The sequence below is a fragment of the Notothenia rossii genome (genome assembly GCF_949606895.1).
Source record: "Notothenia rossii genome assembly, chromosome: 8".
NCBI classification, from domain to species: Eukaryota; Metazoa; Chordata; class Actinopteri; order Perciformes; family Nototheniidae; genus Notothenia; species Notothenia rossii.
In genome coordinates this window covers 17,802,582-17,830,293 of record NC_136906.1, presented here as the reverse complement: position 1 = coordinate 17,830,293, position 27,712 = coordinate 17,802,582, and the positions used below count along the sequence as shown (strand labels likewise).

The following is a 27,712-nucleotide window of genomic DNA, read 5'->3' as shown; positions in this document are numbered from 1 at the left end:
AACTTAGCAGAAGTGGCTTGATTTTTTTCTCAGGAGCGCGGGTACTTTGACAGAGGATTTCAACAACAACGAAAAACACACTAGAAGTAGGCTACTTCATTGTGGTAGTAGGTGTAAGACTACTGAGTCCAGCAGTATCAATATCATTAAGAACTAATGGTAAAATTGTCTTTGTATCACTCATCAAAGATAGCAGAAAACATGCATTATGTAGGCTACTAGAGGACTTTGAGTATTTCTCACAAAGTACACAGTAAAAGTACTTCAATGTATTGTTAGTAGCAGTCAAACTAGTACCGAGTCCAACAGTGTCAGTTGTATTAAGAACTTGTGGTAAAAAATATTTGTAAAAAGAAAATGAAGAGCTACTGATTTGAAAAAATGAGAGACGGCTCTCTTTATAGTTTAAATCTCCTAACAATGTTGTCCATTTATTCTTCTCCCCTCGAGTCCAACAGTGTCAGTTTTATTAAGAACTTTCAGTCAAAAATATTTGTAAAATATGAAGAACAGCTGATTTGAAAAGACAAACGCGAGAGACGGCTGAGTGACAGAATCGCTGTATTGTTTAAATCTCCTAACAATGTTGTCCATTTTAGACACGGGCTTATTATATATCCATTCTCTGGGCTCAATATGGGTCTTGGCCGTTTTCGTTGTGATCGCTAAATGTACCTTGTTTCCCCTTGTTTTTGATATTATCAACGTTCCAAGCAAACGAGTGCTTTTGTTTTGAAAACACTTCAGCGAGTTTCGCGCCCCCCCCCCCTCGCTACAATGACCATTAGACCATTTAGTAAGGTAAAAACCCAAAAGCAAAAACGCCTCGCAGACAATCTTCCGTTTACTTGTTTAATAAGGAAAAACAAATGGTCCGTAGATACCATGGTAGATATTACACGGAGTCATCTAACCCTAACACTCTCCCTCCATCATGTTGATTTGAATCAGAAGTTCTGAACATGAGCCCGCCCCGCTCGACCTTCTGAGCCAATCACAGCGCGAGAATTACCTGCCTTCCGTTTCAACCATACTCTTTCCGTTTCCACTATACTTTCTCTCTCACATACATACATTCTTCTCTTGCATACATATATTGTCTTCATACATACATACATTCTTCTCTTGCATACATATATTGTCTTCATACATACATACATTCTTCTCTTGCATACATATATTGTCTTCAGACATGCATATATTATAAAATATATGTATGTAAAAGGAGAATGTATGTATGTAAGAGTGAAAATATATGTATGTAAAAGGAGAATGTATGTATGTAAGAGTGAAAATATATGTATGTAAAAGGAGAATGTATGTATGGAAGAGTGCAAATATATGTATGTAAAAGGAGAATGTATGTATGTAAGACTAAGAGTGAAAATATATGTATGTAAAAGGAGAATGTATGTGCGTGAGAGGACCAGTATGAATTACGGCCTGTACGGCCCCTCATAATACAGCACTGGCATCACCATGGTGGCACTGGCATGTGTGTATCGCAAAATTGAGGCAGGGGCCCAACTGGTATGTCTGATTGTGCATTGATCAGACCAAAAATATCTTAAAAGGAGGTCAAAGTTAGCAATGCTTATGCTACATTGCATTTTAAACCTAAAATAATCCTCATCCCCACCTATATCTCGTTAGGGATAGAAAAATATCTTTGTTTGGGTTTGAATAGACTCTTTCAGGCCTAAAGGCCAATCTCTCCCACCTGCTGATTTATCACACCACACTCTTATTGGCCCTCTGCTGGTTGTTAGTAGTAGAGCAGAGATTTTTGAGATTTTAGCAAAGTGCCGACGAAAGTCTCCCAAAGTTCAAAGCCACAATCTAAATTTCCTAAATATTATAAACCTTCATTTAGGCAATGTCTTTAGTTCAAGTAATCGGTTGAAATGGTTATATTGCATACAGCATATACATCATAGTACATTATTTGTAAGACTTTCTTACAGGCACACACAATTAAAGTAGCTACTCATGAAGTGTGCTCTTTGCATGCCATTCTTTCAATAGATGAAAAATGTATTGTTTGCCTGTGTTTGGTTTAAACTTCAAGACCCAGTAAGTAAGGGGTGTTATGCTCTTGAATGCGCACTAGAGAGCAGCACTGGATTACTATTAGAGCTGCATAAAGATTTTGATTTTAAAAGTAACGACCCTATTTCGACGCAACTGAGTGCTAATTTTTCAACTACTCTCTCTCTCATGCAGGATGCACCTGCAGTCTTTCTGTCCTTATTTAGTTTCATGTAAATTAAGAGGTTAAGTTCCAGTTCTCTGTACAACTGCCAATAACTGAATAAACTAGCCCTCAACTGTGTTTTGTTTTCGGGCACATCCTAAATATTGTATTTGTTTCCTTTTTTAATCGGCAAAAGGCTTTACAAGTTTTCAATTATATACTGTAAAGATTACTATTGCCAACTCCTAAGGCTAGAAAATAAAACTGCGATGAATCACACCATTGTGAACTGAAATAAGAAACTATTTTTCATAAAACGGCTGCAGGAAGTCTTTTCAGACCTTGACATGAAATTTGTTGGGATTGTCAAGGAAATAAACACTTTAAATAATCATTATAAACAAAGCTCCTCCTCCTGTCAGCCACTCTCAGTTTCAGTGTTCAAGTATTAAATGGCTCCTCCAGCTCCTCCTCTCCTCATCCTCCAAACCCTCTCCTCTGTCAGCAGTGAGCTCACTTTCTTAGTTCCAAGACCCTCCTCACACACTGACACCATGCTGGGGACCCTCTGCACTCTCATCGCTGCTCTAACATGTAAGCAGGCTGACTGACTGCAGCTCTGACCTCATGTTGGATTCATCAGTCTGTGTGTTTCTCTTGACTCCATGTCCTCTTGTTGTTTCCAGGTGTGAGTGGTGTGACGGTGGTGACACAGAAGCCTGTAGTGACGGTGAGGAAAGGAGAGACAGCCTCCATGGACTGTAACCTGGGGACTGTTACTGATAGCAGTGCTCGCTGGTATAAACAGATTCCTGGAGGAGTCCCTCAGTATCTACTGAGGTTTCATCAGAGCCATAGCGCTCCAAAGTATAGCTCTGGTTTCTCCTCTCCAAAGTTCACATCTACCCATCAGTTAAACACAGATTATCGTTTGATTATCAACAATGTGGAGGAGGGAGACTCAGCAGTCTATCACTGTCACACATATGACAGATCTGTGAATGAGGTGGTATCACAGTGATTTACACCGTGACAAAAACCTCCTAACAAGAACTTCTGTTTTTTCAGTCTCTGACACATCTGATAACAGAGCATTCAAAACAACTCAGTGTCCCACACCATGTGCAATAACCTGTTTAAAAATATCTAAAAAGAAAATAGTTTATTCATTTACACAATAATTGATGAATCTATTCATGCCTTTATTACCTGCTTTAATTATGAAAACATTAATAAATAAGTATGGCCCCTGCAACGTCCATAGTATCTGAAATTTTGAAATAATTCAGGATTCAAATAATATCTTGCACTGATAGAAAATGTACAGAAACTGGGATTAATTCACAAAATACAGCAACAGTCACGGTACTTTGACTACATGAATCCTGTTTCCTGAGGCCCTAAAGATACCTGACACACAATTTAAAAACATTTTTTAAATTTATGTTCAGCTTAAACCAAAACAATACAACAAATTCACATGACATTAGTTTATCTAGATGCAGTGACTCTTGAATAGTTTTTTAATCAGTTTGTATTATTAAATAAGATGTGTGTTTGGTGAGATTAACATTAAAACATGTAAAGATACAAACTTGTTCCAAACAGCTACTTCACCAATAAAGAAGAAAGTGAAGATAAATACGAAATGATATATTGATGTTGTGATTTATACGAGTATTAGACGATGAATTAAAATGCAGATTTTTACATCAGCAGATGTCCAAACCCCATCTGCTTGAAAACATTAAAATTATGAGATATTACATTTCTCCTCTAATTTTAGAGATGTATGTCACATCAAAAACACACTTTAGTTTATCAGTGAATGAAAGCAGTGCTGAGTGTAGAAACTCCTCCTCCTGCACTTCTCCTCTCTCAGTGTGTTTATAAGCTTCAGTCTCTCTTCTCCTCTCACTCTGCTCACCTCTCAGCTGGACAGTAAGGGACGTTTACAGCACACACTGACACCATGCTGGGGACCCTCTGCACTCTCATCACTGCTCTAACATGTAAGCAGGCTGACTGACTGCAGCTCTGACCTCATGTTGGATTCATCAGTCTGTGTGTTTCTCTTGACTCCATGTCCTCTTGTTGTTTCCAGGTGTGAGTGGTGTGACGGTGGTGACACAGAAGCCTTTAGTGACGGTGAGGAAAGGAGAGACAGCCTCCATGGACTGTAACCTGGGGACTTCGAATGACGGTGCTCGCTGGTATAAACAGATTCCTGGAGGAGTTCCTCAGTTTGTATTAAATAGTTATCACGGCTGGAGCGCTCCAAAGTATGGCTCTGGTTTCTCCTCTCCAAAGTTCACATCTAATCATCAGTCTACATCAGATTATCGTTTGATCATCAGCAATGTGGAGGAGGGAGACTCAGCAGTCTATTACTGTCAAACATGGGACAGCTCTGCTAAAGAGAACGTATCACAGTGATTTACACCATGACAAAAACCTCCTCACAAGAACTTCTGCTTTTTCAGTCTCTGACACATCTGATAACAGAGCCTTCAAATAACTCTGTGTTTCTCACCATGTGCAATAACTTCTTTAAAATTATTACAAATATTTTTATTTTATTCAATAATTGATAAATGTATCCATAACTTTAATACCTGCTTTAATTGTGAAACTGGGATTAATACAAAACATACAGTGACGGGACTTTGACTACATGAATCCTGCTTCCTGAGGCCCCAAAGACACCTGACACACAATTTTAAAAAAGTGTTTCATTTATGTTCAGCTTAAACCAAAAAATAATAACATTCACTTTACATCAGTTTATCTAGATGCAGTGACTCTTGAATAGTTGTTGAATCCGTTTGTATTATTAAATAAGATGTGTGTTTGGTGAGATTAACATTTAAACATTTAAAGATACAAACTTGCTCCAAACAGCTACTTCTGCAATAAAGAAGAAAGTGAAGATAAATACGAACTCATATATTGATGTTGTGATTTATACGATTATTAGACGATGAATTAAAATGGAGATTTTTACATCAACAGATGCTTGAAAACATTAAGATTATGAGCTATCAAATTGCTCCCATAATTACGAAGATGCATGTAACATCAAATACAACACTTTAGTTTGTCAGTGAATGAAAGCATGCTGAGTGTAGAAACTCCTCCTCCTGCACTTCTCCTCTCTCAGTGTGTTTATAAGCTTCAGTCTCTCTTCTCCTCTCACTCTGCTCACCTCTCAGCTGGACAGTAAGGGACGTTTACAGCACACACTGACACCATGCTGGGGACCCTCTGCACTCTCATCACTGCTCTAACATGTAAGATATTCTTATCATTCTTTTTACAGCCCATATTTTCACACATACAACTCTCACTCATGTCTCTTCCTCTGTATGTTGACAGGTGTTGATGCAGCGATAGTGCTGACTCAGACGCCTGCTGTCCACACAGTCTCTACAGGACGAGAGGTTATTCTGAACTGCAACGTGGAGAGAGATTTTAGGAATTTCGTCAGTTGGTATAAACAGGTTCCTGGAGAAGCTCCTCAGTATGTCCTTAGATTTTATCATTCTAACAGTTCACCCACCTTTGGATCAGGGTTCTCTTCATACAGATTCAACTCTAAAGCCTCATCAACAATAGATTATCAGTTCATCATTAAGCAGGCAGAGGCAGGAGACTCTGCTCAGTATTACTGTGCGATGTGGGATGACTCTGTTTCTGCAGCTGTATCACAGTGATTCACACCGTGACAAAAACCTCAGTGAGAGACTCACTACAGTTTTAATGAATTCTGAGAGCATTCTAATGAATGTTGATCTCTGTCTGATGTTGATATGTGGATGTATATCTAAGAAGACTCAAAATGCATTCCTGAAGTCCAGCAGAGTTTTGGAATATAATCAGCCTGATGAAGTGAAGGAGATGTTGACAGTGAAAGTTGCTCTCAGCAGGATGTTTCAGTTCCGCTCCCCTCATCAGTGAGAGTCAGGAGGTTTTTGTACAGCCATGTATACAAACTGAATCACTGTGGTATTCGGACAAGGCACCAAGCTGATTGTGACAAGTAAGTACTTTCTAACCCATCATGAAACAGGATATATTTAATTTTTCTGTATTAATAGTAATAATCAATGTTTGTGTTGCTTATTTTTTTAAACATTAAGAATGTTTTTCATTAAATAACAGACTGGTTTTCAGATATTCATGACAAGCTGTACATTTGAAGCTCATGGAACAATCTGAAATGCTCACAATGTTTAAAATATTTTATAGAAATATTTTAAAACAATTTATTGTATGAGGACATTTTATCAGATTGTGTAACATTCATAAATTATATTGAATATGAAGGCTCATTATATGTGCATTGTAATATCAATATTGAATGTGTGTGCTTAGTCTTACATTTAAGGATAATTTAAAATACCCCTGAATAATATTGTGGCTATATGGGATTAGTATTTTTCTCTCTTAGGTGGTTCGATACATACAAAGAAGCCGAGTTACTGATCCACCATCATATTTTGCATTGATTGAAATAAGAATTGTACACATTTAAATTCAGGATAAGACAAATAAAGTGACTTTATGAAATTATTAGTATTATTCTGAAGAAATAAAAAATATTTATTGGGTTGTTTTTTATAGATTTGTTTTAAAAGGAACAGTGCTAATATTAGTTCAAGACTTCTTTTTTTCTCTTTTGCCAATTTAACATGGTTTACTTTTTCAGATTGCTTGTTATAATATAAACTCATATGCTAAATGGTTCTGTTTCTGTCATGCTTTGTATAAATGATTTGATTAGTATTTGATGGAAGCTCTCCATGTGTTTTCAGGCTCCAGCCTCCCTCCTCCTGTCCTCACAGTCTTCCCTCCGTCCAGTGCTGAGCTCCAGGCCAACAAAGCCTCTCTGCTGTGTCTGTCCAGTCAGTCTGTGCCTTTTGCAGATGTGAGCTGGTTGTCTGCTGGGAGTCCAGTGAGCAGTGGGATCTCTAGCAGCACCGCTGCTCAGCAACCCGACAAGACTTTTCAAATCAGCAGCTATCTGTCCGTCCAGACGTCAGACTGGAACATGGATAAGGTTTACACATGTAAAGTGACTCAGGGCTCCCAGACTTCAGAGCAAAACATCAAGAAGTCTGAGTGTCCCGCTGAGCAATAGTAGAGGAGCACAATGACCATTTAGTGTCTGCTGCTTTATTGTGTGTGTGCTGTTTGGTCATCACCAGCTTTAAATGTGAGAGAACATGTGTCTGCAGGCTTGTGATAGAAATGTTGACAGTAAGAGGGAAGTGTTGTATCAGCTTTGCTAATGGCGCATTTCCTTTTTGCAAGATTTATTGAAAAATAAAAATAAAAAAAATATATCTGAGAACAAAAAATGTGTTTGTATTTATTCATACTTTTCAATGAAATCTTGAAACTTTGAGATTAAAGACCTGTCTTTCCAAATTCTTACTAATCAAAATATGTGTTTCAGAAAGCCCAATTGTTATTAGAAGTTTATTTTTAATGAAAGCAGAAGACAGAGATTAACATTACGGTCGCTGGTTTTAAGCTGCTTGCACTGGTTAAGATCTGAGAAGAAATCTGAAAAAAAGAGAAAGTGAAAGTGAGTTTTCATCCTCCATCAGTCAAGCATCACCTCTCTACCCCTCCTCTCTTCCGTCCCAGAATGCACCTGTAGGCCTCGTCTCCTTATTTATAGCTCCATGTAAATGAAGAGGTCAAGTGTCAGCTCTGTGTAAAGTAGTGAAACTTCTCTAACTGAAATTGTTTTCTGACACTTTGTGAGTTCCTTGACACACCGGGCACACATATTTATGTATAAAAGACATTGAAAAGTGCATTTTGCATGATAGGTCCCCTTTAAGTCATACTTTAACTATCACAATATGAATTAATAAAAATGCCCTCCAGCATCATCCATAAAGTCTGAAATGTTTCAATAATTCAGGATTTCAATTCTAGTTAATCCTTCCATAACTATCTCCCTAAAAGTAAGTTTACAGACAGCAGGATTAATTCACAAAATACAGTAACAGTGACTTTGACCACTTGAGGCCTCAAAGCTAACACATTACAAAAATAAATAGATTCATGTTCAGTTAAAACAAAACCGAATGAAAACACTACATTCACATTTAATCTGATCATCTAGATGCAGACACTCTTAAATCGTTTTTAAGAGGTTGTTCTCAACTGCAAGAGAGATTTGACTAATTCAGTCAGTTGGTAAACAGGTTCCTGGAGAAGCTCCCTGATATGTCTTTAGATGTTATCATAATGAATGTTCACCCACCTTTGGATCAGGATTGTCCTCAGGCAGATTCAAGAGAGAGCCTTTCCATGAATCTTATTCTCTGTCTGATGCTGATATTCGGACGTATATATAAGAAGACTCTAAAATCAGTCCTCTCGTCCATCAGTGTTTTGGAATATAATCAGCCTGATGAAGTGAACGAGATGTTGACAGTGAAAGTTGGTCTCAGCAGGATGTTTCAGTTCCACCCCCCTATTTTTTAATCACTTTAGGAGCAAGTTCATTTTTGGTGTTATATTGAAATCTTGAAGGTAATGTAATAAAGCCCTTACTCATTAAGTAAAAATAAAATAATGCAAAAAAAGTTGAATTACTACTATGACTCGCTTGTTACTGCACGGGCTCTTGTTTACTGAGAGTGTTATTATTCTTCAACATCCCAGCAGCAGAGGTGTAAAGATAGGGGACTCGTTAAATAAAAAAGAACATTAGTGAGATGTTTAGCACCATCTGGCATAGATTCTCCAAATACTGAAAAGATTATAATTGTATTTGTATTATTACATTGTTTACATACTAATTAGCAGTGTTGGGAGTAACAATGCTAGTTACAGTAATCAGATTACATTAGTCTGTAACACGTTACTGTTGGATTAGCAGTAATAACATTAAAGTTACTACCCGTGAAATTATCTCATTATTTGCGTTACTTTTAAGGTCTTCGACTATCCGCATAACGGACAGAAAAACAAATCAAACAGCCCTTTTTGCTTGTGCTACACTCGCGACTTCACGGATTAAGGGAAGCAGCATACATGTAAGAGTCTCGTAGCAGATATAAACAGTCGCAGCAAACATCGTGGAATCCACGGTGGAATTGCTGTCTTCCCGAAACATATTGAGCAGGAAATATATATGAGTAATTCAAAAGTAATGTAACTAGAAGAACTAATTACTTTCAGCATTACTTTTTTTTTAAAGTAACTAGTAGTGTGTAATGCAATTGCTTTCTTTGAGTAACTACCCCCACACTGCTATTCAGACATTTGAATACACTTTGTATTTACATTAAGAATTCAGGTCATTTCTCAGCTCTCAGAATGAAATGAAAATATTGATTAAATGTCCATACAAATCAGTGCAATGAAACAGTTTTATTTAGGACACAGAAGGCTTTTAGTAGGAGCAGTGGGAGGCAGCGCCTTTCACACACTGGTCTTAGCAGAGCAGAAGAAATTTGACATCAGATATAGAGAAGAGTCACAAGGACCAGATTACATTTAGTCTCTGGCATGGTCACTGAGGTAGTCAGGGAACGTTTTGACTTATTCTCTGAGGAGAATTGGAGCACAGGGGCTGCAGTATTTAAAGTTACAAGGAGGCCACAGACAGTTAGGGCCTGAGGAACAAGAGTACTTTTTCAGGCTTTTGTCAACAGGGGAGGACGTGAAGCACGGTGTGGGAAGAGATGGAGAAGGTCTCAGTAGAGCCTTGTTTCGGGCAGGCTAGAGGAACTGCAGGTTCTTCTGAGGCAGGAGTTTGAGGAGGCTACAGTCAGTCCAAATCAGAGTGGAGGAGGAGGAGCTCGGTGTGGGGAAAGAATGAGTTGGTGTCGTCTTCTCTATCTCTCTACATGCGTTTGAAAACGCTGAAAATTCCCCAGCGTTTACCTGCAGTAGATGAGTTTCTGCCATCCTCCGAGCGTTTCCTCTCTGCCTCCAGTTTCTCCTTCATTTTGTTCAACTTTCTTTGCTTCTCTTCCTCAATCTTCACCTTGTGCTCTAGTTCCTTTATTCTCTCTTTGTGCTGTGCCCTTGTTTTGCGTATCTCCGGTATATCCGGCACCCTCTTAGGATTGGTGTTCCCTGAAACAAACAGCACATGAAAAGGTTAGAGTCCAGATGTGTCAACAGGCCCAGTTTGTATGATGTGTGTCACAGATTACATGTTGGCATGGCGCCATATCACACAATGAGATTGGTGAGATTACTATCTTTATGTTTGATTGAGTAGATTTACTGTTTACCAGGATCATTGTATCAGTCATATAAGGCGTATAGGGCCACTTTGAGATGAACATATTAACAGACTAACCAATAGATGCATATTTCTTTATCAAAGTTTCTTAAATCCTTGACAGGATTCCAGAAAATAAACACATTTCACAAACTTGCAGAACACGAGACACACTTGGGAGTTTAAAAATAATTATTCTTGAAATAAGTACATTTGGTGAGTTATTTTTTGATAAACTGTAAAGGAATGTTTTTTTGACTTTTGGGGAAATATGTTATTACCTTCTTTTAACAAAGTTAGTGTCATGTATGACTTTCACTTGTAATAGTTGATGAAACTTAGTATAAATATAAGTTGACTTTCTTACCACAGTTGAGGAACTTGAGCTCTATCACAAAGCTTTCTTGTATTGCTTTGAGGAAATGGTCCCTGTCGGTTTTGAGGCTCTGAACAGTGTTTATTGATTTAGTCTCATCACGTTCAACCACCTCCCGTCTACATCTCTGTTTCCTCTCTTTGTGAATCCTTTCACCCTCCTCCTCTCTACTCTTCTGTCTCCTCCTCTGTCTCTCTTTCTCCTCTCTTTTGCACTCCTGTTCCTGTCTGTCTCTCTCTTTCATCTCCTTCTTTTTTCTGTCCATCTCCTCCCTCAGCTCCTTTGCCCATCTGTTCTTCTCTTGTATCTCCTCCCACCTCTGTCTTTCTCTCTCCCTCCACTCCGCCATCTGCCTCTCTCCTCTCTCCTTATTCTTGAAATATTTCTCCATATATTCTCTCCCCTCCTGTCTGTCTTTCTCTCTCGCCTCATCACTCAGTCTTTCCATCTCCTCTCTCTTCTCATTTTCTCTGCACTTCTTCTCCTGTTTTTCTCTCTCCTTGTTAGCCAAGCTCTCCTTTTTATTTGCCTTTTTCACTCGCCTTTTCCTCTCCTTCTCCCATTTCTTCTCCCAAGTCATCTCCAACTTCCTTATTTGTTTCTCCATCCATTCCTTCTTTTCTCTCTCCATTACCTCTTCTATCTGCTCTTTCCTGTCTTTCTCCTCATCCTGAACAGAGGGAGGTTGTTTGTGACTCTGCTGGGATGTCTCAACCATAAGAAGGTCGATCACTCGTGGGGAAGGAGACCTCTTGAGTTGCAGGTCAAAAGATTCTTGAGAAACGATGTCTCCAGGTGACTGACGTCTCAACCTTCCTCTTGTCTTCTCGAGCGCCTTCCTGCTGATAGAGGGCTCATCGTCTTTAGGAGAGGAAGAGCTGTCATCACTTGTGCCGTACATGCGGCATGTGGTAGGAGGCTCGTCGTCCTCAGAAGACGAATTGCTGTCATCACTTGTGCCGTACATTCGGCTGACGCTGGAGGGCTTGTTGTCTCCAGAACACGAAGGCCTCTCACCCCTTTGTCCGTACATGCAGCTGGTAGAAGGTTTTCTGTCTTCAGAGCATGAAGGGTTGTCCCCCCTTGGTCTTTCCTCCTCCAAGATAGAGGAAAAGATTATGTCTTCAATAGGCAAAGGACTCAAAGCCCTTTGATTGGACGTCTTCGATGGAAAGTGCATATCCCCTCGAGACTGTCTCGCAAATACGTTTAGTCCAAAGATGGATCCAAACATGTTCTCTGTTTGTATTTCGTAAACTGTCGTTGTAAAACTGCAGACACAAAGACAAACTGCTGTTAAATCACTGATATGAATATTTGTCTCCAAGCAGCAAAACTACTTTGTAACCTAACCAAACGTCATGAACTAAAATGAAAGTAATGTTTTCTTTGATTAGCTGAAGAGAAGCCTTTTCTGTAACATGGCAAATAAGTATTTTTTAGATCTACAATTCATTTTATGAAAGGGATTAATGTATTCTGTTGTGTGAAATGTCTCTGAAATCGTCTTAAGTGTACGTGTTATCTGCGGGAAAACTGCAAAAGGTCACAACTGCAAGCACTTCAAACTTCTCACATAAAGTTGTCTCTGGTGCAAATCCAAGATTTAAATGCAGTCTATTTTGTGCACATACAATTTAGGCAAGAGCTTGTGCAATATTTACAAGTTAAAATAGTTTTATGTGAGACAAAACATGCATTTGCCTGTCTTGATAACAGGAGATCCTACTGTACTGATATTTCAAATGTAACTAAAGAAAAAACTATTTGACTTGAGTGTGAAATGTGGGAAACAGTAATGAAATCTTCCCCCAACACAATACAATTATCCTAAACAGAAAAAGTCAAATAAAAAGTAGTTTCCTGCTCTGCTGTGAAGTGTCTTACCTGTTTAGTGGGTTTTGTGAAGTGAGCTGGAACTCTGTCTCCTTCTAGATTCCTACCTCTGTTTAATGGAACAGAACACGAGTGTTCTAATTCTACTGACAATTCCGCCAATAGAATCTACTAACAACATGATTCGTTTTTGTTCACGTATTACTCCACGTACACAAAACACAACCTTAAACTACGTGTTAATTAGCTAATTGATAGAACATTCTTTGCCGTCTATTATGTGCATTACTTCAGTGAACACGTAACATATTCATCTGCACTCTTTCAAACATCAAATACACAAACCAAATGGAAATAGTTGGTCAGAATACTCAATTCCTCTGATGGAGGGTCACTACGTAGCCTACATTTACTTAATCTCTGTTCCAAATGAAAATGTAGAGGTCATAGTACTTGCGTATTTTCATATGTCAGTCTACGACACACCACTTCCTTTATCTGACTGCTGTAGTTTGAGAGTTTACATTCCATCTCTTTAAATGTGATGCATTTTTCAAGCAATGAATGTACCCAAGTAGATACAAGTTTCAATGAAATAATGGGCTGCAACTTAATGATTGTATACTGTATAAATGGGGGTGTATATATTTATATAAAAATAGTGAAGGAAATAATTATTTGATCCCTTGCTGATTTTGTAAGTTTAACCACTTACAAAGAAATGAACAGTCTATCATTTTTTTATAATAACATTTTTTATAATGTTTATTTTACTAATGAGAGACAGAATATCAAAAAGAATATCCAAGAATGTACAAAATAAGAGATATAAATGAATTTGCATTTTATTGCGTGAAATAAATATTTGATCCCCTTGCAACAAACAATAATTCTGGCTCCCACAGACGGGTAAATCCATATCCTTTAGGAAAGCACCCCTCATATCAACTTGTATAAAAGACACCTGTCCACAGAATGAATCAATCAGATTCCAACCTCTCCACCATGGGTAAGACTAAAGCGCTGTCTGAGGACCTCAGGGACATGATAGTAGACCTGCAAAAGGCTGGGATTGGCTACAAGACCATCAGAAGGCAGCTTGGTGAGAAGGAGACAGCTGTTGGTGCGATTGTTGATATATATAAAATAATATTTTTGCCAGGAATAGAACTAGAAGTGATTTGACTTATCTTTCCAAGTCACACCTGTCTTTATTGACATGTTCATTTAAAGCTTGCTAGTTGTAACAGTAGCATACGTGTTACAGTAATTGGGACTGAAAAGTCCAAGAATTGAATTTGATGTTTCAGAAAATATGGGAACCCTCACGATTTACAGCTGTCATTTCTTTGTCTCTCTTTGTCCTCCTGTCTGAGTCTTCAGGTCTGTTCATGTCCCTCCTCGCTGTCGTCATCCTCATCATTCGCTTCCTGATCGATACCTTCTAGATTCAGGGGGTCCCCTGGGCCAGCGAGTGCGTGCCCATCTACATGCAGTTCTTGGTGTGACAGTGCTTGTGGTGGCAGTTGTGGCGGATATATATTTTTTCCACAGACTTAGGGAAGTCTTATCAAAGTCTTACAGAAGTTTATACTTTTATTTTCCGACACAGAGAGCATTATCATAAATAGCATTATGGTATCAGAGCCTAGTTTGGTAACCCTTACAGTGCAGCTGAAATCAAAGATGTGTAGTAGTCCTCTCATTTATATCAAAATGTGTTTTTACTTTAGTCCGGGTTAAAACATGACATATCTTCAGGATATAAAAAGTTGATCATATCCACTCTTCAACCTAGCATTCAGTTTAAAGAGGAGGTTTCTTTAAACTCAAATGCGGAAGCAGATCTTTTTTTCTGTAGCTCTCTAACCTCCCGCCTTTTTCTTTTCTTTCATTTTCCAACTGATAACTTACTAAGGCAAGTTGAGTCCATGTGAAAAAATGTTCAAGTTGTGAAGAAAATGAATACATGATTGAAGTTTAACCTTCTCAAACTAGAAGGTTAAAATGTAGCTAGATGAGAGTGCAAAATATCCAAAAGCTCTTTGAATGAATGAGACAATCTAACTTGATATAACTAAAGTGTAGAATTACAACAGACACTGAGTCTCATTCTGATGGGGTATTTTTTTCATTAAATTAACTTCCTTGGATTAGTAGAAATCCATGAAGGATATAAAAGAATACTCTGCAGACATATATAATTCACATAGAAGGTCAAATATCTGTGTTTCCAGTCACTGACAGTTTACTGTTATTTGACAGAAAGCTGTTACTTGAACTCTTCATTTACATAAAGCTATTAGAAAGAAGAGGAGGGCTGCAGGTGCATCCTGGGAAGGAAGGAACGGAGGGGTAGAGAGGTGATGCTTGACTGACAGAGGATGAAAACTCACTTTCAGTTGCTGATTTTATCTGATTTGAATATCATAAAAATACGTATTAGTTACGTTTTTCTCTATTTTATCCTTTATCACACTTAAAAATCATTTTCTTAAATAAGTTTATACCATGAACGAATTTTAAGCACATTTTCTTGACAAAGATTTAACTAAAAGTGAGATATAAAGATACCATCTGTGTATTCTTGACTGCAATGATCACTAACAAAAAATACAGAAGCAATAGAATGTTTTTATGAAATGCGTTTTAATTGAATATGTTGAAAAACATTTAAATCATTAGCAAAGCTGATACAACACCTCCACGTAACTGTCACAACTTTAGCACAAGCCTGCAGACACATGTTCTCTCACATGTAAAGCTGGTGATGACCAAACAGCACACACAATAAAGCAGCAGACACTAAATGGTCATTGTGCTCCTCTACTATTGCTCAGCGGGACACTCGGACTTCTTGATGTTTTGCTCTGAAGTCTGGGAGCCCTGAGTCACTTTACATGTGTAAACCTTATCCATGTTCCAGTCTGACGTCTGGACGGACAGATAGCTGCTGATCTGAAAAGTCTTGTCGGGTTGCTGAGCAGCGGTGCTGCTAGAGATCCCACTGCTCACTGGACTCCCAGCAGACAACCAGCTCACATCTGCAAAAGGCACAGACTGACTGGACAGACACAGCAGAGAGGCTTTGTTGGCCTGGAGCTCAGCACTGGACGGAGGGAAGACTGTGAGGACAGGAGGAGGGAGGCTGGAGCCTGAAAACACATGGAGAGCTTCCATCAAATACTAATCAAATCATTTATACAAAGCATGACCGTAACAGAATCATTTATTATATGAGTTTATATTATAACAAGCAATTTCAAAAAGTTAAGCATTGGTAAAAGAGAAACATATAAGTCTTGACTTAATATGAGCACTGTTCCTTTTAAAAAAAATCTATCAAACACAACGCAATACATATTTTTTTATTTATTCAGAATCCTTTTAATCAATGAATAATGTCCCTTTTAAATATGTTATCCTGTATTCACATTTGTAAAATACTAATTTCATTCATTGTGAAATATGATGGTGTATCAATAGTAACTCTGCTTTGTTTGTATGTATCTAACCACCAAAGAGAGAAAAATACCAATCCCATATAGCTACAATATTATTCAGGGGTATTTAAAATGATCCTTAAACTTCAGACTAATCACACACATTCAGGAATGACTTTAATGCACATCTAATGAGCCTTCATTTTAAATATAGTTCATAAATGTTAAAACTGTTCAAATCTGGTAAAATTCCCTCAACCATCAAATTGTTTTAAAATGTTTGTAGAAAATATGTAAAACATTGTGAGCATTTCATTTCAATTACACAGCTAGGCATGAAGATCTAAAAACCAGTCTGTTATTTAAAGAAAAACATTCTTAAGGTTTAAAACAGTGAGCAACACAAACAATGATTATTGCTCTTCATACATAAGAGAAACATCAAATATATCCTGTTTCACGATGAGTTAGAAAGTACTTACTTGTCACAATCAGCTTGGTGCCTTGTCCGAATACCACAGTGATTCAGTTTGTATACATGGCTGTACAAAAACCTCCTGACTCTCACTGATGAGGGGAGTGGAACTGAAACATCCTGCTGAGAGCAACTTTCACTGTCAACATCTCCTTATTAACTTCCGCCAGATAGAGATTGGGAATTTATCTCCATTTTAATTCATCGTCTAATACACTTATAAACCACACTATCAATGTATCAGTTCATATTTATCTTCACTTTCATCTTTATTTGTGAACGTAACAGAATGGAAAATGATTGTATCTTCAAATGTTTCAATGTTAATCCCTACAAACAAACATCTTCTCGAATTATACAAACTGATTTAAAATATAATGTAGTTTATTGATTGCCTGCATCTAGATTTCCTGATGTGCATGTAGTGATGTTACTTTTTCAATATTGTGTGTCAGGTTTGCCTAAGGAAACAGGACTCATTAAAGTGCTGTCACTGTTACTGTATTTTGTGTATTAAACCCAGATTATGTGCATTTTATTTTATTATAAGATATTATTTGGCAAGATAAAGTGGATTTAAAAGCCTGAATTATTTTCATGTATTATGGATGATGCTATATGGCATATTTATGTATTCGTATTTTCATTATTAAAGAATTTATAAAAGGTATGGATACATTTATAAATTATTGTTAAAATGAATCTGGTAAAATCCTTTAAATGTTTTTAAACAGGTTATTGCACATGGTGTGGGACACTGAGTTGTTTGAAGGCTCTGTTATCAGATGTGTCAGAGACTGAAAAAGCAGAAGTTCTTGTGAGGAGGTTTTTGTCACGGTGTAAATCACTGTGATACCCCCTCATTCACAGAGCCGTCCCATGTTTGACAGTAATAGACTGCGGAGTCTCCCTCCTCCACATTGCTGATGATCAAACGATAATCTGATGTAGACTGATGATTAGATGTGAACTTTGGAGAGGAGAAGCCAGAGCCATAGGTTGAAGCGCTAAAGCTGTGATGAAAATATAAAACAAACTGAGGAACTCCTCCAGGAATCTGTTTATACCAGCTAGCAACATTGCCAGTATAAGTCCCCAGGTTACAGTCCATGGAGGCTGTCTCTCCTTTCCTCACCGTCACTACAGGCTTCTGTGTCACCACCGTCACACCACTCACACCTGGAAACAACAAGAGGACATGGAGTCAAGAGAAACACACAGACTGATGAATCCAACATGAGGTCAGACCTGCAGTCAGTCAGCCTGCTTACATGTTAGAGCAGTGATGAGAGTGCAGAGGGTCCCCAGCATGGTGTCAGTGTGTGCTGTAAACGTCCCTTACTGTCCAGCTGAGAGGTGAGCAGAGTGAGAGGAGAAGAGAGACTGAAGCTTATAAACACACTGAGAGAGGAGAAGTGCAGGAGGAGGAGTTTCTACACTCAGCACTGCTTTCATTCACTTTCAAACTAAGATATATTTTTTTGATGTGACTTTCGTTGTGGCGTTGAATTTTACCAGCAATCTCATAATGTTAATGTAAGGATTATGGGTTTGGAAGTCTGTTAATGTCCTTTGCTCGAGTATTATTCACTCCGGTGAGATGGATATCCTGATTACATCTCTATTTTATTTGATGTCACACAATCCCATTCATCATGTAGGAAAAAGGTTTGCACCCTCACATGTTTGAATGATAATCCCACAGGAAAATACATGTTACCTAATAATACGATCTGACTTTCAAACAAATACAAAATCTTTGCCTAATTTGAGTTGAATTAAGCGTTGTCTTTTAGGTGTGCTTTAGCTGAACATCAATCAGCTACAGTATGTTATCTCCACACTGTGTATTAAATGACATTGGGGTGTGTCACCGCATTCATGTTTCCTGTCTCTTTTGTTGCAGCTGGACGTGTAAAAGTCATGAGATTCTTTGCACCAGGGCATTTATTTAATTTAATAATAGTCACATTTTGTGTTTTCAAACCTGAAGGTCTTCTATTGGTGGAAGAAATGATGTGGCAAGAAACGGTGGCATTTAAGTCCAAAAAGTATGCAAACATGTCAGATATAATGGATCTCAGTAGATTTAACTTCCTGTGATTTATAGCTTCATTCATACAAATGTTATTTGTAAAGAGTGTATGAAAGGTAACAAATACTTATGTAATTTCATTTGTCATTGTGCAAATTAATCCACTAAGAACATTACATTATTTTTAACAAATTATTGCAAATAGGGTGTGACTAAATTTAGATGTCTCTGTTATCAGATGTGTCAGAGACTGAAAAAGCAGAAGTTCTTGTGAGGAGGTTTTTGTCACGGTGTAAATCACTGTGATACCCCCTCATTAGCAGAGCTGTCCCATGTCTGACAGTAATAGACTGCTGAGTCTCCCTCCTCCACATTGCTGATGATCAAACGATAATCTGATGTAGACTGATGATTAGATGTGAACTTTGGAGAGGAGAAGCCAGAGCCATAGGTTGGAGCGCTATAGCTGTGATGAAAATATAAAATAAACTGAGGGACTCCTCCAGGAATCTGTTTATACCAGCAAGCAGCACTGTTAGTAACAGTCCCCAGGTTACAGTCCATGGAGGCTGGCTCTCCTTTCCTCACCGTCACTACAGGCTTCTGTGTCACCACCGTCACACCACTCACACCTGGAAACAACAAGAGGACATGGAGTCAAGAGAAACACACAGACTGATGAATCCAACATGAGGTCAGAGCTGCAGTCAGTCAGCCTGCTTACATGTTAGAGCAGTGATGAGAGTGCAGAGGGTCCCCAGCATGGTGTCAGTGTGTGAGGAGGGTCTTGGAACTAAGAAAGTGAGCTCACTGCTGACAGAGGAGAGGGTTTGGAGGATGAGGAGAGGAGGAGCTGGAGGAGCCCTTTCATACTTGAACACTGAAACTGAGAGTGGCTGACAGGAGGAGGAGCTTTGGGACAATCTGTATACTTTTCAGTATTGATGTATCACTTATCTTTTGTGGAGGGAAAATAGTTTAATTCATTAATTGTGTTAATATTGAAATGTTGAAGTACAATTATGTAGCTTAGGCCAAATGTTGGGATATGCACACATTAACGCAATGTACAAAAATAACAGTTTAAATACATGTCTTTCATTGGTTAATAAAGATGGGATTTATACGTTAAAGTTGTTTTCATTATTTTAAACGTTTTGATAATGAGTCAACAACATACATCTGCTACAGGATCTTAAACTAAACTGACTGCACATTTAGAAGTAAACTGTGAATGACCAAATGTTAACAATGAAACTATCAATGTATTTCAGTTAGAGAAGTTTCACTACTTTACACAGAGCTGACACTTGACCTCTTCATTTACATGGAGCTATAAATAAGGAGACGAGGCCTACAGGTGCATCCTGGGACGGAAGAGAGGGAGGAGTAGAGAGGTGATGCTTGACTGACGGAGCATGAAAACTCAGTAGCTGATTTTATCAGAACTGTAAAGTTTTGCATGAAGTTACCTTTTTCATTAAAAATAAGGTTTTCTTATGAAATCTTCATAATGGATTGTAATTAGCTCTCAGTGTTCATCTGTAAATTCTTGCAGTATCCAAAATAAAAGACAAATCTAAATTATGTAAAAAATACCTGAACTTAATATTTTCATCACTGCCTTTTGAAAAGTGAAGTTCAAAGTAACGATGAACAGAGGAACTGTTTTTCTCTTCAAAGGTCTTCATCTTGTCAGAAATAACCTTGAATCTTGATTATACTTTGGTCCATTTAGAACTCATTTTAGAATAGGTAGGAGAAACAGGCTCCTACAGAGAGGAAAACAAATCAAAGCCATATGGCCTAACTTTCAGGAACTTCATATTGGCAACAGCTAACACGACACCAGCACACATCTCTTCAGCGCAACATGTGGCCTTAAAACTGATAAAGAACAAATGGTTTCCAGAGGTTAGGCCGGCATCTTGCATGGCAACTTCCACAACACTGGACTGTGAGTGTGAATAAATGACACAATGCTTTATACAACTAGAGTCAAAGAGAAACATGTAAATGCTAAATAAGTCCTTTATGTCCTTTTACAATGTATCAAGTCAAGTCAAAACATGTTGCAAATTAATCTATTTTTAATAATAATCTGGGTAAATACAAACAATCATAATCAAATAATTATTTGTACCCGATTATACAGTATTATATCACAACGTTAGATTACATTTTTAGGCATCATGTTCTTTCTGTCCAGTTATTAATACAATAATGACAGCTAATATAATGTGAGTGAATGCTGCCATCTTGTGGTTAAAGGTGACTTTGTCGGGAAAGGTAATATACGTTTAATTCATTAAAACATATTTTTTCTACACAATGCATCACAAGAGCATGACTTCATATTATACAAACGTATCATCTCCTTATGTGAAGAATATATAAAAGATATGAATTATTGTGAAACATCCACACTGAAGGGTCTAAGGTCTCTGTGGCCCTCTTGTCCTCGCTCTGACAAGGGTGGTGGGCTCCTGGACCGTCCCCCTGTAAGGAGGCCTCCTCTGTGCTCGCAGTGGAGATCTCAGTCCGACACCGGGGGGAACCCTCTGTACGGGACGCTGAGGCAGAGCAAACCTGCCCTGCTTGAGGTCGTCCACAAAACCCTCCACACTGTCAAACTTTGAGGTGAGTCTACCCGGCTCGTCTTTCAGAGAGTTGAACTGCCTGTAGAGGTCTCCCAGGGCCTCGGACAGAGGCTGGATCCTGGACACATGTAGAGGCATTTAGGAAAGTACAAGAGAGCAAATGGTTTCATTATTTGAATGAGCTTTGGCAATGTTTTCATGAGCTGACATGAAATAGGAACATTGTTTACTTGAAATACATAACCAAGACAAGAGCTCATGAGCTTAAAGTCACAACATGTTGTTAAGCAGGAGCAGCCCCACCACATGCAGAAACATCAGGATAGCAGACATAAAGAACGGAAGTCCCTTTTAAAGAATCTGAAAATATAGTTTAGGAAAGGACACGTGCAGTAAGCACTGCATCTGATATGGTTGATCAGGAATGTCCGTTACTAGTTGTTAGTATCATGTCCCAGAGCCAAAACACTGAACTTATCAGAACACAATATTACACAATACACAGAACATCTACGGGTGAAACATTTCCCATTGGCACATTCTCCATAGTGAGGTCATTTACAAAGTTGAGTTGGCTTTGTGTGGATGGGATCACTTACTTGCTCTGATAGTTCAGTTGTCATGCGCAGAGCAAAGCAAGTTATATAATTTATTATTACCCACAATTGCAAACCATTAAAAGCACACTGACATCACTGACTGTTGTTATTCTCACTCTTACTCAACATGTTCTCTTCTTGATCTTGTTTGAGCATACCAGCAATACAATTTAAAGTGAGAAGCCGTTGTGACCCACCTGTTGTATTCAGGCAGGACTGAAGCGTGGTCATTGATCAGCAGATCTTTCACTTGGGTTAAAATGGCATATTTCCAGTTGTCCAGTACCTAGGTCAAATTGGAGCAAGTCTTGCCATTGGTGTGTCCTGCTGAAGACAGAAATGTAGAGGAGGAGATAATATTCATCCTGATCTTTCCAAACAGAATCTTCATTTGAGTGTTTTTTTTTTTTTAAACAATACTTTATTTAGGATTCACAAATTGAGGAAAACCGAAATTGACCACAGACTTTCCCTGACCTTTAGAGTCCCAACGTGAGGTTTCCTGCTTCCATTTCTGAGCTCTGCATGTTAAGAATAATTGGTTTAAAAGCATTGAAATGCTTGTATCCGAACAATAGTTGATGAAATGTATCCATAACTTTAATACATTTAATATTGAAAACATATAAATATACACTCTAGCATCAAACATACTTTCTGAAATGTTCACATTTCTTTTCTTATTGATTCATACATTTCCATGAAACCTTGTGTTTTTTATTACAGACCTGTTTTTCCTCATATTTATTAATTAAATATGTTCATTAACATTCAGGCATCAGAATGGTTATTATAAATAATGTTTTAATGGAATCAAAACAGAGAGACAAACACATGTGTTGTTTTTAGCTGCTTACAATAGTTACGATCCTAGAATAAATCTGAAACAATGAGCAACTGAAAGTGAGTTTTCATCCTCCCTCTCTTCCTTGAAGAATGAATTAAACTATTTTCCCTCCACAAAAGATAAGTGATACATCAATAGTGAAAAGTATGCAGATTGTCCCAAAGCTCCTCCTCCTGTCAGCCACTCTCAGTTTCAGTGTTCAAGTATGAAAGGGCTCCTCCAGCTCCTCCTCTCCTCATCCTCCAAACCCTCTCCTCTGTCAGCAGTGAGCTCACTTTCTTAGTTCCAAGACCCTCCTCACACACTGACACCATGCTGGGGACCCTCTGCACTCTCATCACTGCTCTAACATGTAAGCAGGCTGACTGACTGCAGCTCTGACCTCATGTTGGATTCATCAGTCTGTGTGTTTCTCTTGACTCCATGTCCTCTTGTTGTTTCCAGGTGTGAGTGGTGTGACGGTGGTGACACAGAAGCCTGTAGTGACGGTGAGGAAAGGAGAGACAGCCTCCATGGACTGTAACCTGGGGACTGTTACTAACAATGCTGCTCGCTGGTATAAACAGATTCCTGGAGGATTCCCTCAGTTTGTACTGAAGTTTTATCAGAGCTATAGCACTCCAACCTATGGCTCTGGCTTCTCCTCTCCAAAGTTCACATCTAATCATCAGTCTACATCAGATTATCGTTTGATCATCAGCAATGTGGAGGAGGGAGACTCAGCAGTTTATCACTGTCACACATGGGACAGCTCTGCTAAAGAGTGGGTATCACAGTGATTTACACCGTGACAAAAACCTCCTCACAAGAACTTCTGCTTTTTCAGTTTCTCATACATCTGATAACAGAGACTTCTAAAACTAACTATCACACCATATGTGCAATCAGTTGTTAAAAATCATGTAATGCTCTTATTGGATTAATTTACACAATAACAGATTAAATTATAAATGTATTTTTAACCTTCCATGCACTCTTTGAAAATAAAAGGAAAAGGAAGGAAGTAAAATCTACTATGATACATTCAATCTGACATGTATTTATAGTTTTGGGATTTAAAATCTACATTTTCTTGCCACATACTTTCTATAACCATAAAACATGTTAAAGTTTGAAAAAACAAAATGTGATCATTACTCGATTAAATATATACCCTCCAAGACTGTCATGATTTGTACATGTCCAGCTGCTACAAAAGTGACAGGAAACTGACTACATGAATGCAGTGTCTTGAGACACACCCAAATGTCATAATACACAGTTTGGAGATAACATAATGTAGCTGATTTATGTTCAGCTAAAGCACACCTAAAAGACAACGCTTGATTAAACTCAAATCAGGCAGAACTTTTTCATTTGTTTGTAAGTCAGTTTGTGCTATTAGGTAACATGTACTTTTTCTGTGGTAAGAATATTTAAACAAGTGAGGGTGCAAACCTTTTTCCTATGTAAAAACTGGAGATTTGATCAGGATCCATCTCACAGGACTGAATAATACTTGAGCAAAGGACATTAACAGACTTCCAAACCCATAATCCTCACATTAACATAATGAGATTGCTGGTAAAATTCAACGCCACAACGAAAATCAAATAAAAAAAACATATCTTGGTTTGAAAGTGAATGAAAACATGCTGAGTGTAGAAACTCCTCCTCCTGCACTTCTCCTCTCTCAGTGTGTTTATAAGCTTCAGTCTCTCTTCTCCTCTCACTCTGCTCACCTCTCAGCTGGACAGTAAGGGACGTTTACAGCACACACTGACACCATGCTGGGGACCCTCTGCACTCTCATCACTGCTCTAACATGTAAGATATTCTTATCATTCTTTTTACAGCCCATATTTTCACACATACACCTCTCACTCATGTCTGTTCCTCTATGTTGACAGGTGTTGATGCAGTGATAGTGCTGACTCAGACGCCTGCTGTCCACACAGTCTCTACAGGACGAGAGGTTGTTCTCAACTGCAACGTGGAGAGACATTTTAGTAATCCTGTTAGTTGGTATAAACAGGTTCCTGGAGAAGCTCCTCAGTATGTCCTTACATTTTATCATTCTAGCAGTTCACCAACCTTTGGATCAGGGTTCTCTTCAGACAGATTCAACTCTAAAGCCTCATCAACAATAGATTTCCAGTTCATCATTAAGCAGGCAGAGGCAGGAGACTCTGCTCAGTATTACTGTGCGATGTGGGATGACTCTGCTTCTGCAGCTGTATCACAGTGATTCACACCGTGACAAAAACCTCAGTGAGAGACTCACTACAGTTTTAATGAATTCTGAGAGCATTCTCATGAATGTTATTCTCTGTCTGATGTTGATATGTGGATGTATATCTAAGAAGACTCAAAATGCATTCCTCAAGTCCAGCAGAGTTTTGGAATATAAACAGCCTGATGAAGTGAAGGAGATGTTGACAGTGAAAGTTGCTCTCAGCAGGATGTTTCAGTTCCGCTCCCCTCATCAGTGAGAGTCAGGAGGTTTTTGTACAGCCATGTATACAAACTGAATCACTGTGGTATTCGGACAAGGCACCAAGCTGATTGTGACAAGTAAGTACTTTCTAACTCATCGTGAAACAGGATATATTTAATTTTTCTGTATTAATAGTCATAATCATTGTTTGTGTTGCTTATTTTTTTAAACATTAAGAATGTTTTTCATTAAATAACAGACTGGTTTTCAGATATTCATGACAAGCTGTACATTTGAAGCTAATGGAACAATCTCAAATGCTCACAATGTTTAAAATATTTTATAGAAATATTTTAAAACAATTTATTGGTTGAGGACATTTTACCAGATTGTGTAACATTCATAAACTATATTTAATATGAAGGCTCATTATATGTGCATTGTAATATCAATACTGAATGTGTGTGCTTAGTCTTAAATTTAAGGATAATTTAAAATACCCCTGAATAATATTGTGGCTATATGGGATTAGTATTTTTCTCTCTTAGGTGGTTCGATACATATAAAGAAGCCGAGTTACTGATCCACCATCATATTTTGCATTGATTGAAATAAGAATTGTACACATTTAAATTCAGGATAAGACAAATAAAGTGACTTTATGAAATTATTAATATTATTCTTAATAAATACAAAATATATATATATTTTTTTTTTATAGATTTGTTTTAAAAGGAACAGTGCTAATATTAGGTCAAGACTTTTTTTCTCTTTTACCAATTTAACATGGTTTACCTTTTTGAGAATGATTCTAATAATATAAACTCATATACTAAATGGTTCTGTTTCTGTCATGATTTGTATAAATGATTTGATTAGTATTTGATGGAAGCTCTCCATGTGTTTTCAGGCTCCAGCCTCCCTCCTCCTGTCCTCACAGTCTTCCCTCCGTCCAGTGCTGAGCTCCAGGCCAACAAAGCCTCTCTGCTGTGTCTGTCCAGTCAGTCTGTGCCTTTTGCAGATGTGAGCTGGTTGTCTGCTGGGAGTCCAGTGAGCAGTGGGATCTCTAGCAGCACCGCTGCTCAGCAACCCGACAAGACTTTTCAAATCAGCAGCTATCTGTCCGTCCAGACGTCAGACTGGAACATGGATAAGGTTTACACATGTAAAGTGACTCAGGGCTCCCAGACTTCAGAGCAAAACATCAAGAAGTCAGAGTGTCCCGCTGAGCAATAGTAGAGGAGCACAATGACCATTTACTGTCTGCTGCTTTATTGTGTGTGGGCTGTTTGGTCATCACCAGCTTTACATGTGAGAGAACATGTGTCTGCAGGCTTGTGATAGAAATGTTGACAGTAAGAGGGAAGTGTTGTATCAGCTTTGGTAATGGCGCATTTCCTTTTTGCAAGATTTATTGAAAAATAAAAAAAATAAAAAAATATCTGAGAACAAAAAATGTGTTTGTATTTATTCATACTTTTCAATGAAATCTTGAAACTTTGAGATTAAAGACCTGTCTTTCCAAATTCTTACTAATCAAAATATGTGTTTCAGAAAGCCCAATTGTTATTAGAAGTTTATTTTTAATGAAAGCAGAAGACAGAGATAAACATTACGGTCGCTGGTTTTAAGCTGCTTGCACCGGTTAAGATCTGAGAAGAAATCTGAAAAAAAGAGAAAGTGAAAGTGAGTTTTCATCCTCCATCAGTCAAGCATCACCTCTCTACCCCTCCTCCCTTCCGTCCCAGAATGCACCTGTAGGCCTCGTCTCCTTATTTATAGCTCCATGTAAATGAAGAGGTCAAGTGTCAGCTCTGTGTAAAGTAGTGAAACTTCTCTAACTGAAATTGTTTTCTGATACTTTGTGAGTTCCTTGACACACCGGGCACACATATTTATGTATAAAAGACATTGAAAAGTGCATTTTGCATGATAGGTCCCCTTTAAGTCATACTTTAACTATCACAATATGAATTAATAAAAATGCCCTCCAGCATCATCCATAATGTCTGAAATGTTTCAATAATTCAGGATTTCAATTCTACTTAATCTTTCCATAACTATCTCCCTAAAAGTAAGTTTACAGACAGCAGGATTAATTCAACAAATACAGTAACAGTGACTTTGACCACTTGAGGCCTCAAAGCTAACTGATACACATTACAAAAATAAATAGATTCATGTTCAGTTCAAACAAAACCGAATGAAAACACTACATTCACATTTAATCTAATCATCTGCAGACACTCTTAAATCGTTTTTAAGAGGTTGTTCTCAACTGCAAGAGAGATTTGACTAATTCAGTCAGTTGGTAAACAGGTTCCTGGAGAAGCTCCCTGATATGTCCTTAGATGTTATCATAATGAATGTTCACCCACCTTTGGATCAGGATTGTTCTCAGGCAGATTCAAGAGAGAGCCTTTCCATGAATCTTATTCTCTGTCTGATGCTGATATTCGGACGTATATCTAAGAAGACTCTAAAATCAGTCCTCTCGTCCATCAGTGTTTTGGAATATAATCAGCCTGATGAAGTGAACGAGATGTTGACAGTGAAAGTTGGTCTCAGCAGGATGTTTCAGTTCCACTCCCATCTTTTTTAATTACTTTAGGAGCAAGTTCATTTTTGGTGTTA

At 38.1% G+C, this 27,712-nt stretch overlaps 3 protein-coding genes and 1 pseudogene across 8 annotated transcripts; 2 read left to right on the top strand and 2 right to left on the bottom strand.

The window, feature by feature from the left end:
* The first annotated feature begins 2,684 nt into the window (after positions 1-2,684).
* LOC307016610 (immunoglobulin lambda-1 light chain-like) lies at positions 2,685-7,554 on the top strand. Of its 2 annotated transcripts, none has more exons than XM_079645787.1 (4): positions 2,685-2,788; positions 2,881-3,207; positions 6,204-6,233; positions 7,009-7,554. In XM_079645787.1, the coding sequence occupies exons 1-4, from the start codon at positions 2,749-2,751 to the stop codon at positions 7,332-7,334; spliced, it is 723 nt and encodes a 240-aa protein (XP_079501913.1). In that variant the 5' UTR covers positions 2,685-2,748; the 3' UTR covers positions 7,335-7,554. The 2 variants fall into 2 exon arrangements, with proteins under 2 accessions (XP_079501913.1, XP_079501914.1); XM_079645788.1 differs by lacking the exons at positions 2,685-2,788; positions 2,881-3,207 and adding exons at positions 4,061-4,206; positions 4,299-4,622.
* LOC307016609 (immunoglobulin lambda-1 light chain-like) lies at positions 5,393-26,519 on the top strand. 3 transcript variants are annotated; one of them, XM_079645786.1, is made up of 4 exons: positions 5,393-5,484; positions 23,107-23,433; positions 25,186-25,215; positions 25,989-26,519. In XM_079645786.1, exons 1-4 carry the CDS (start codon positions 5,445-5,447, stop codon positions 26,312-26,314), a joined length of 723 nt encoding a protein of 240 aa, XP_079501912.1. In that variant the 5' UTR covers positions 5,393-5,444; the 3' UTR covers positions 26,315-26,519. The 3 variants fall into 3 exon arrangements, with proteins under 3 accessions (XP_079501912.1, XP_079501911.1, XP_079501910.1); XM_079645785.1 differs by lacking the exon at positions 5,393-5,484 and adding an exon at positions 22,905-23,014; XM_079645784.1 differs by lacking the exons at positions 5,393-5,484; positions 23,107-23,433 and adding exons at positions 24,344-24,468; positions 24,552-24,881.
* LOC307014536 (immunoglobulin lambda-1 light chain-like) lies at positions 15,294-19,443 on the bottom strand. 2 transcript variants are annotated; one of them, XM_079642518.1, is made up of 4 exons: positions 19,341-19,443; positions 18,927-19,248; positions 16,589-16,623; positions 15,294-15,818 (listed from the first exon to the last, which is right to left on the bottom strand). In XM_079642518.1, the coding sequence occupies exons 1-4, from the start codon at positions 19,378-19,380 to the stop codon at positions 15,493-15,495; spliced, it is 723 nt and encodes a 240-aa protein (XP_079498644.1). In that variant the 5' UTR covers positions 19,381-19,443; the 3' UTR covers positions 15,294-15,492. The 2 variants fall into 2 exon arrangements, with proteins under 2 accessions (XP_079498644.1, XP_079498643.1); XM_079642517.1 differs by lacking the exons at positions 18,927-19,248; positions 19,341-19,443 and adding exons at positions 17,439-17,760; positions 17,853-17,958.
* Positions 20,630-22,179, bottom strand: LOC307014283 (annotated as a pseudogene). Its single transcript, XR_013810544.1, has 2 exons — positions 22,013-22,179; positions 20,630-21,334 (listed from the first exon to the last, which is right to left on the bottom strand). The product of XR_013810544.1 is annotated as an uncharacterized misc_RNA (transcript).
* Positions 26,520-27,712: the final 1,193 nt, after the last annotated feature.

What these genes read in the sequence shown, in the direction of transcription:
- LOC307016610 (XM_079645787.1), top strand. Translation starts at nt 2,749, where the DNA reads ATGCTGGGGACCCTCTGCACTCTCATCGCTGCTCTAACAT. An exon ending in TCTCATCGCTGCTCTAACAT is followed by an intron (nt 2,789 to 2,880) that starts GTAAGCAGGCTG and finishes TGTTGTTTCCAG; the next exon opens with GTGTGAGTGGTGTGACGGTG. An exon ending in ATCTGTGAATGAGGTGGTAT is followed by an intron (nt 3,208 to 6,203) that starts CACAGTGATTTA and finishes TCACTGTGGTAT; the next exon opens with TCGGACAAGGCACCAAGCTG.
- LOC307014536 (XM_079642518.1), bottom strand. Translation starts at nt 19,380, where the DNA reads ATGCTGGGGACCCTCTGCACTCTCATCACTGCTCTAACAT. An exon ending in GACAGCTCTGCTAATGAGGG is followed by an intron (nt 16,624 to 18,926) that starts GGTATCACAGTG and finishes CTGAATCACTGT; the next exon opens with GGTATTCGGACAAGGCACCA. An exon ending in CACCAAGCTGATTGTGACAA is followed by an intron (nt 15,819 to 16,588) that starts GTAAGTACTTTC and finishes ATGTGTTTTCAG; the next exon opens with GCTCCAGCCTCCCTCCTCCT.
- LOC307016609 (XM_079645784.1), top strand. Translation starts at nt 24,429, where the DNA reads ATGCTGGGGACCCTCTGCACTCTCATCACTGCTCTAACAT. An exon ending in TCTCATCACTGCTCTAACAT is followed by an intron (nt 24,469 to 24,551) that starts GTAAGATATTCT and finishes CTATGTTGACAG; the next exon opens with GTGTTGATGCAGTGATAGTG. An exon ending in CTCTGCTTCTGCAGCTGTAT is followed by an intron (nt 24,882 to 25,185) that starts CACAGTGATTCA and finishes TCACTGTGGTAT; the next exon opens with TCGGACAAGGCACCAAGCTG.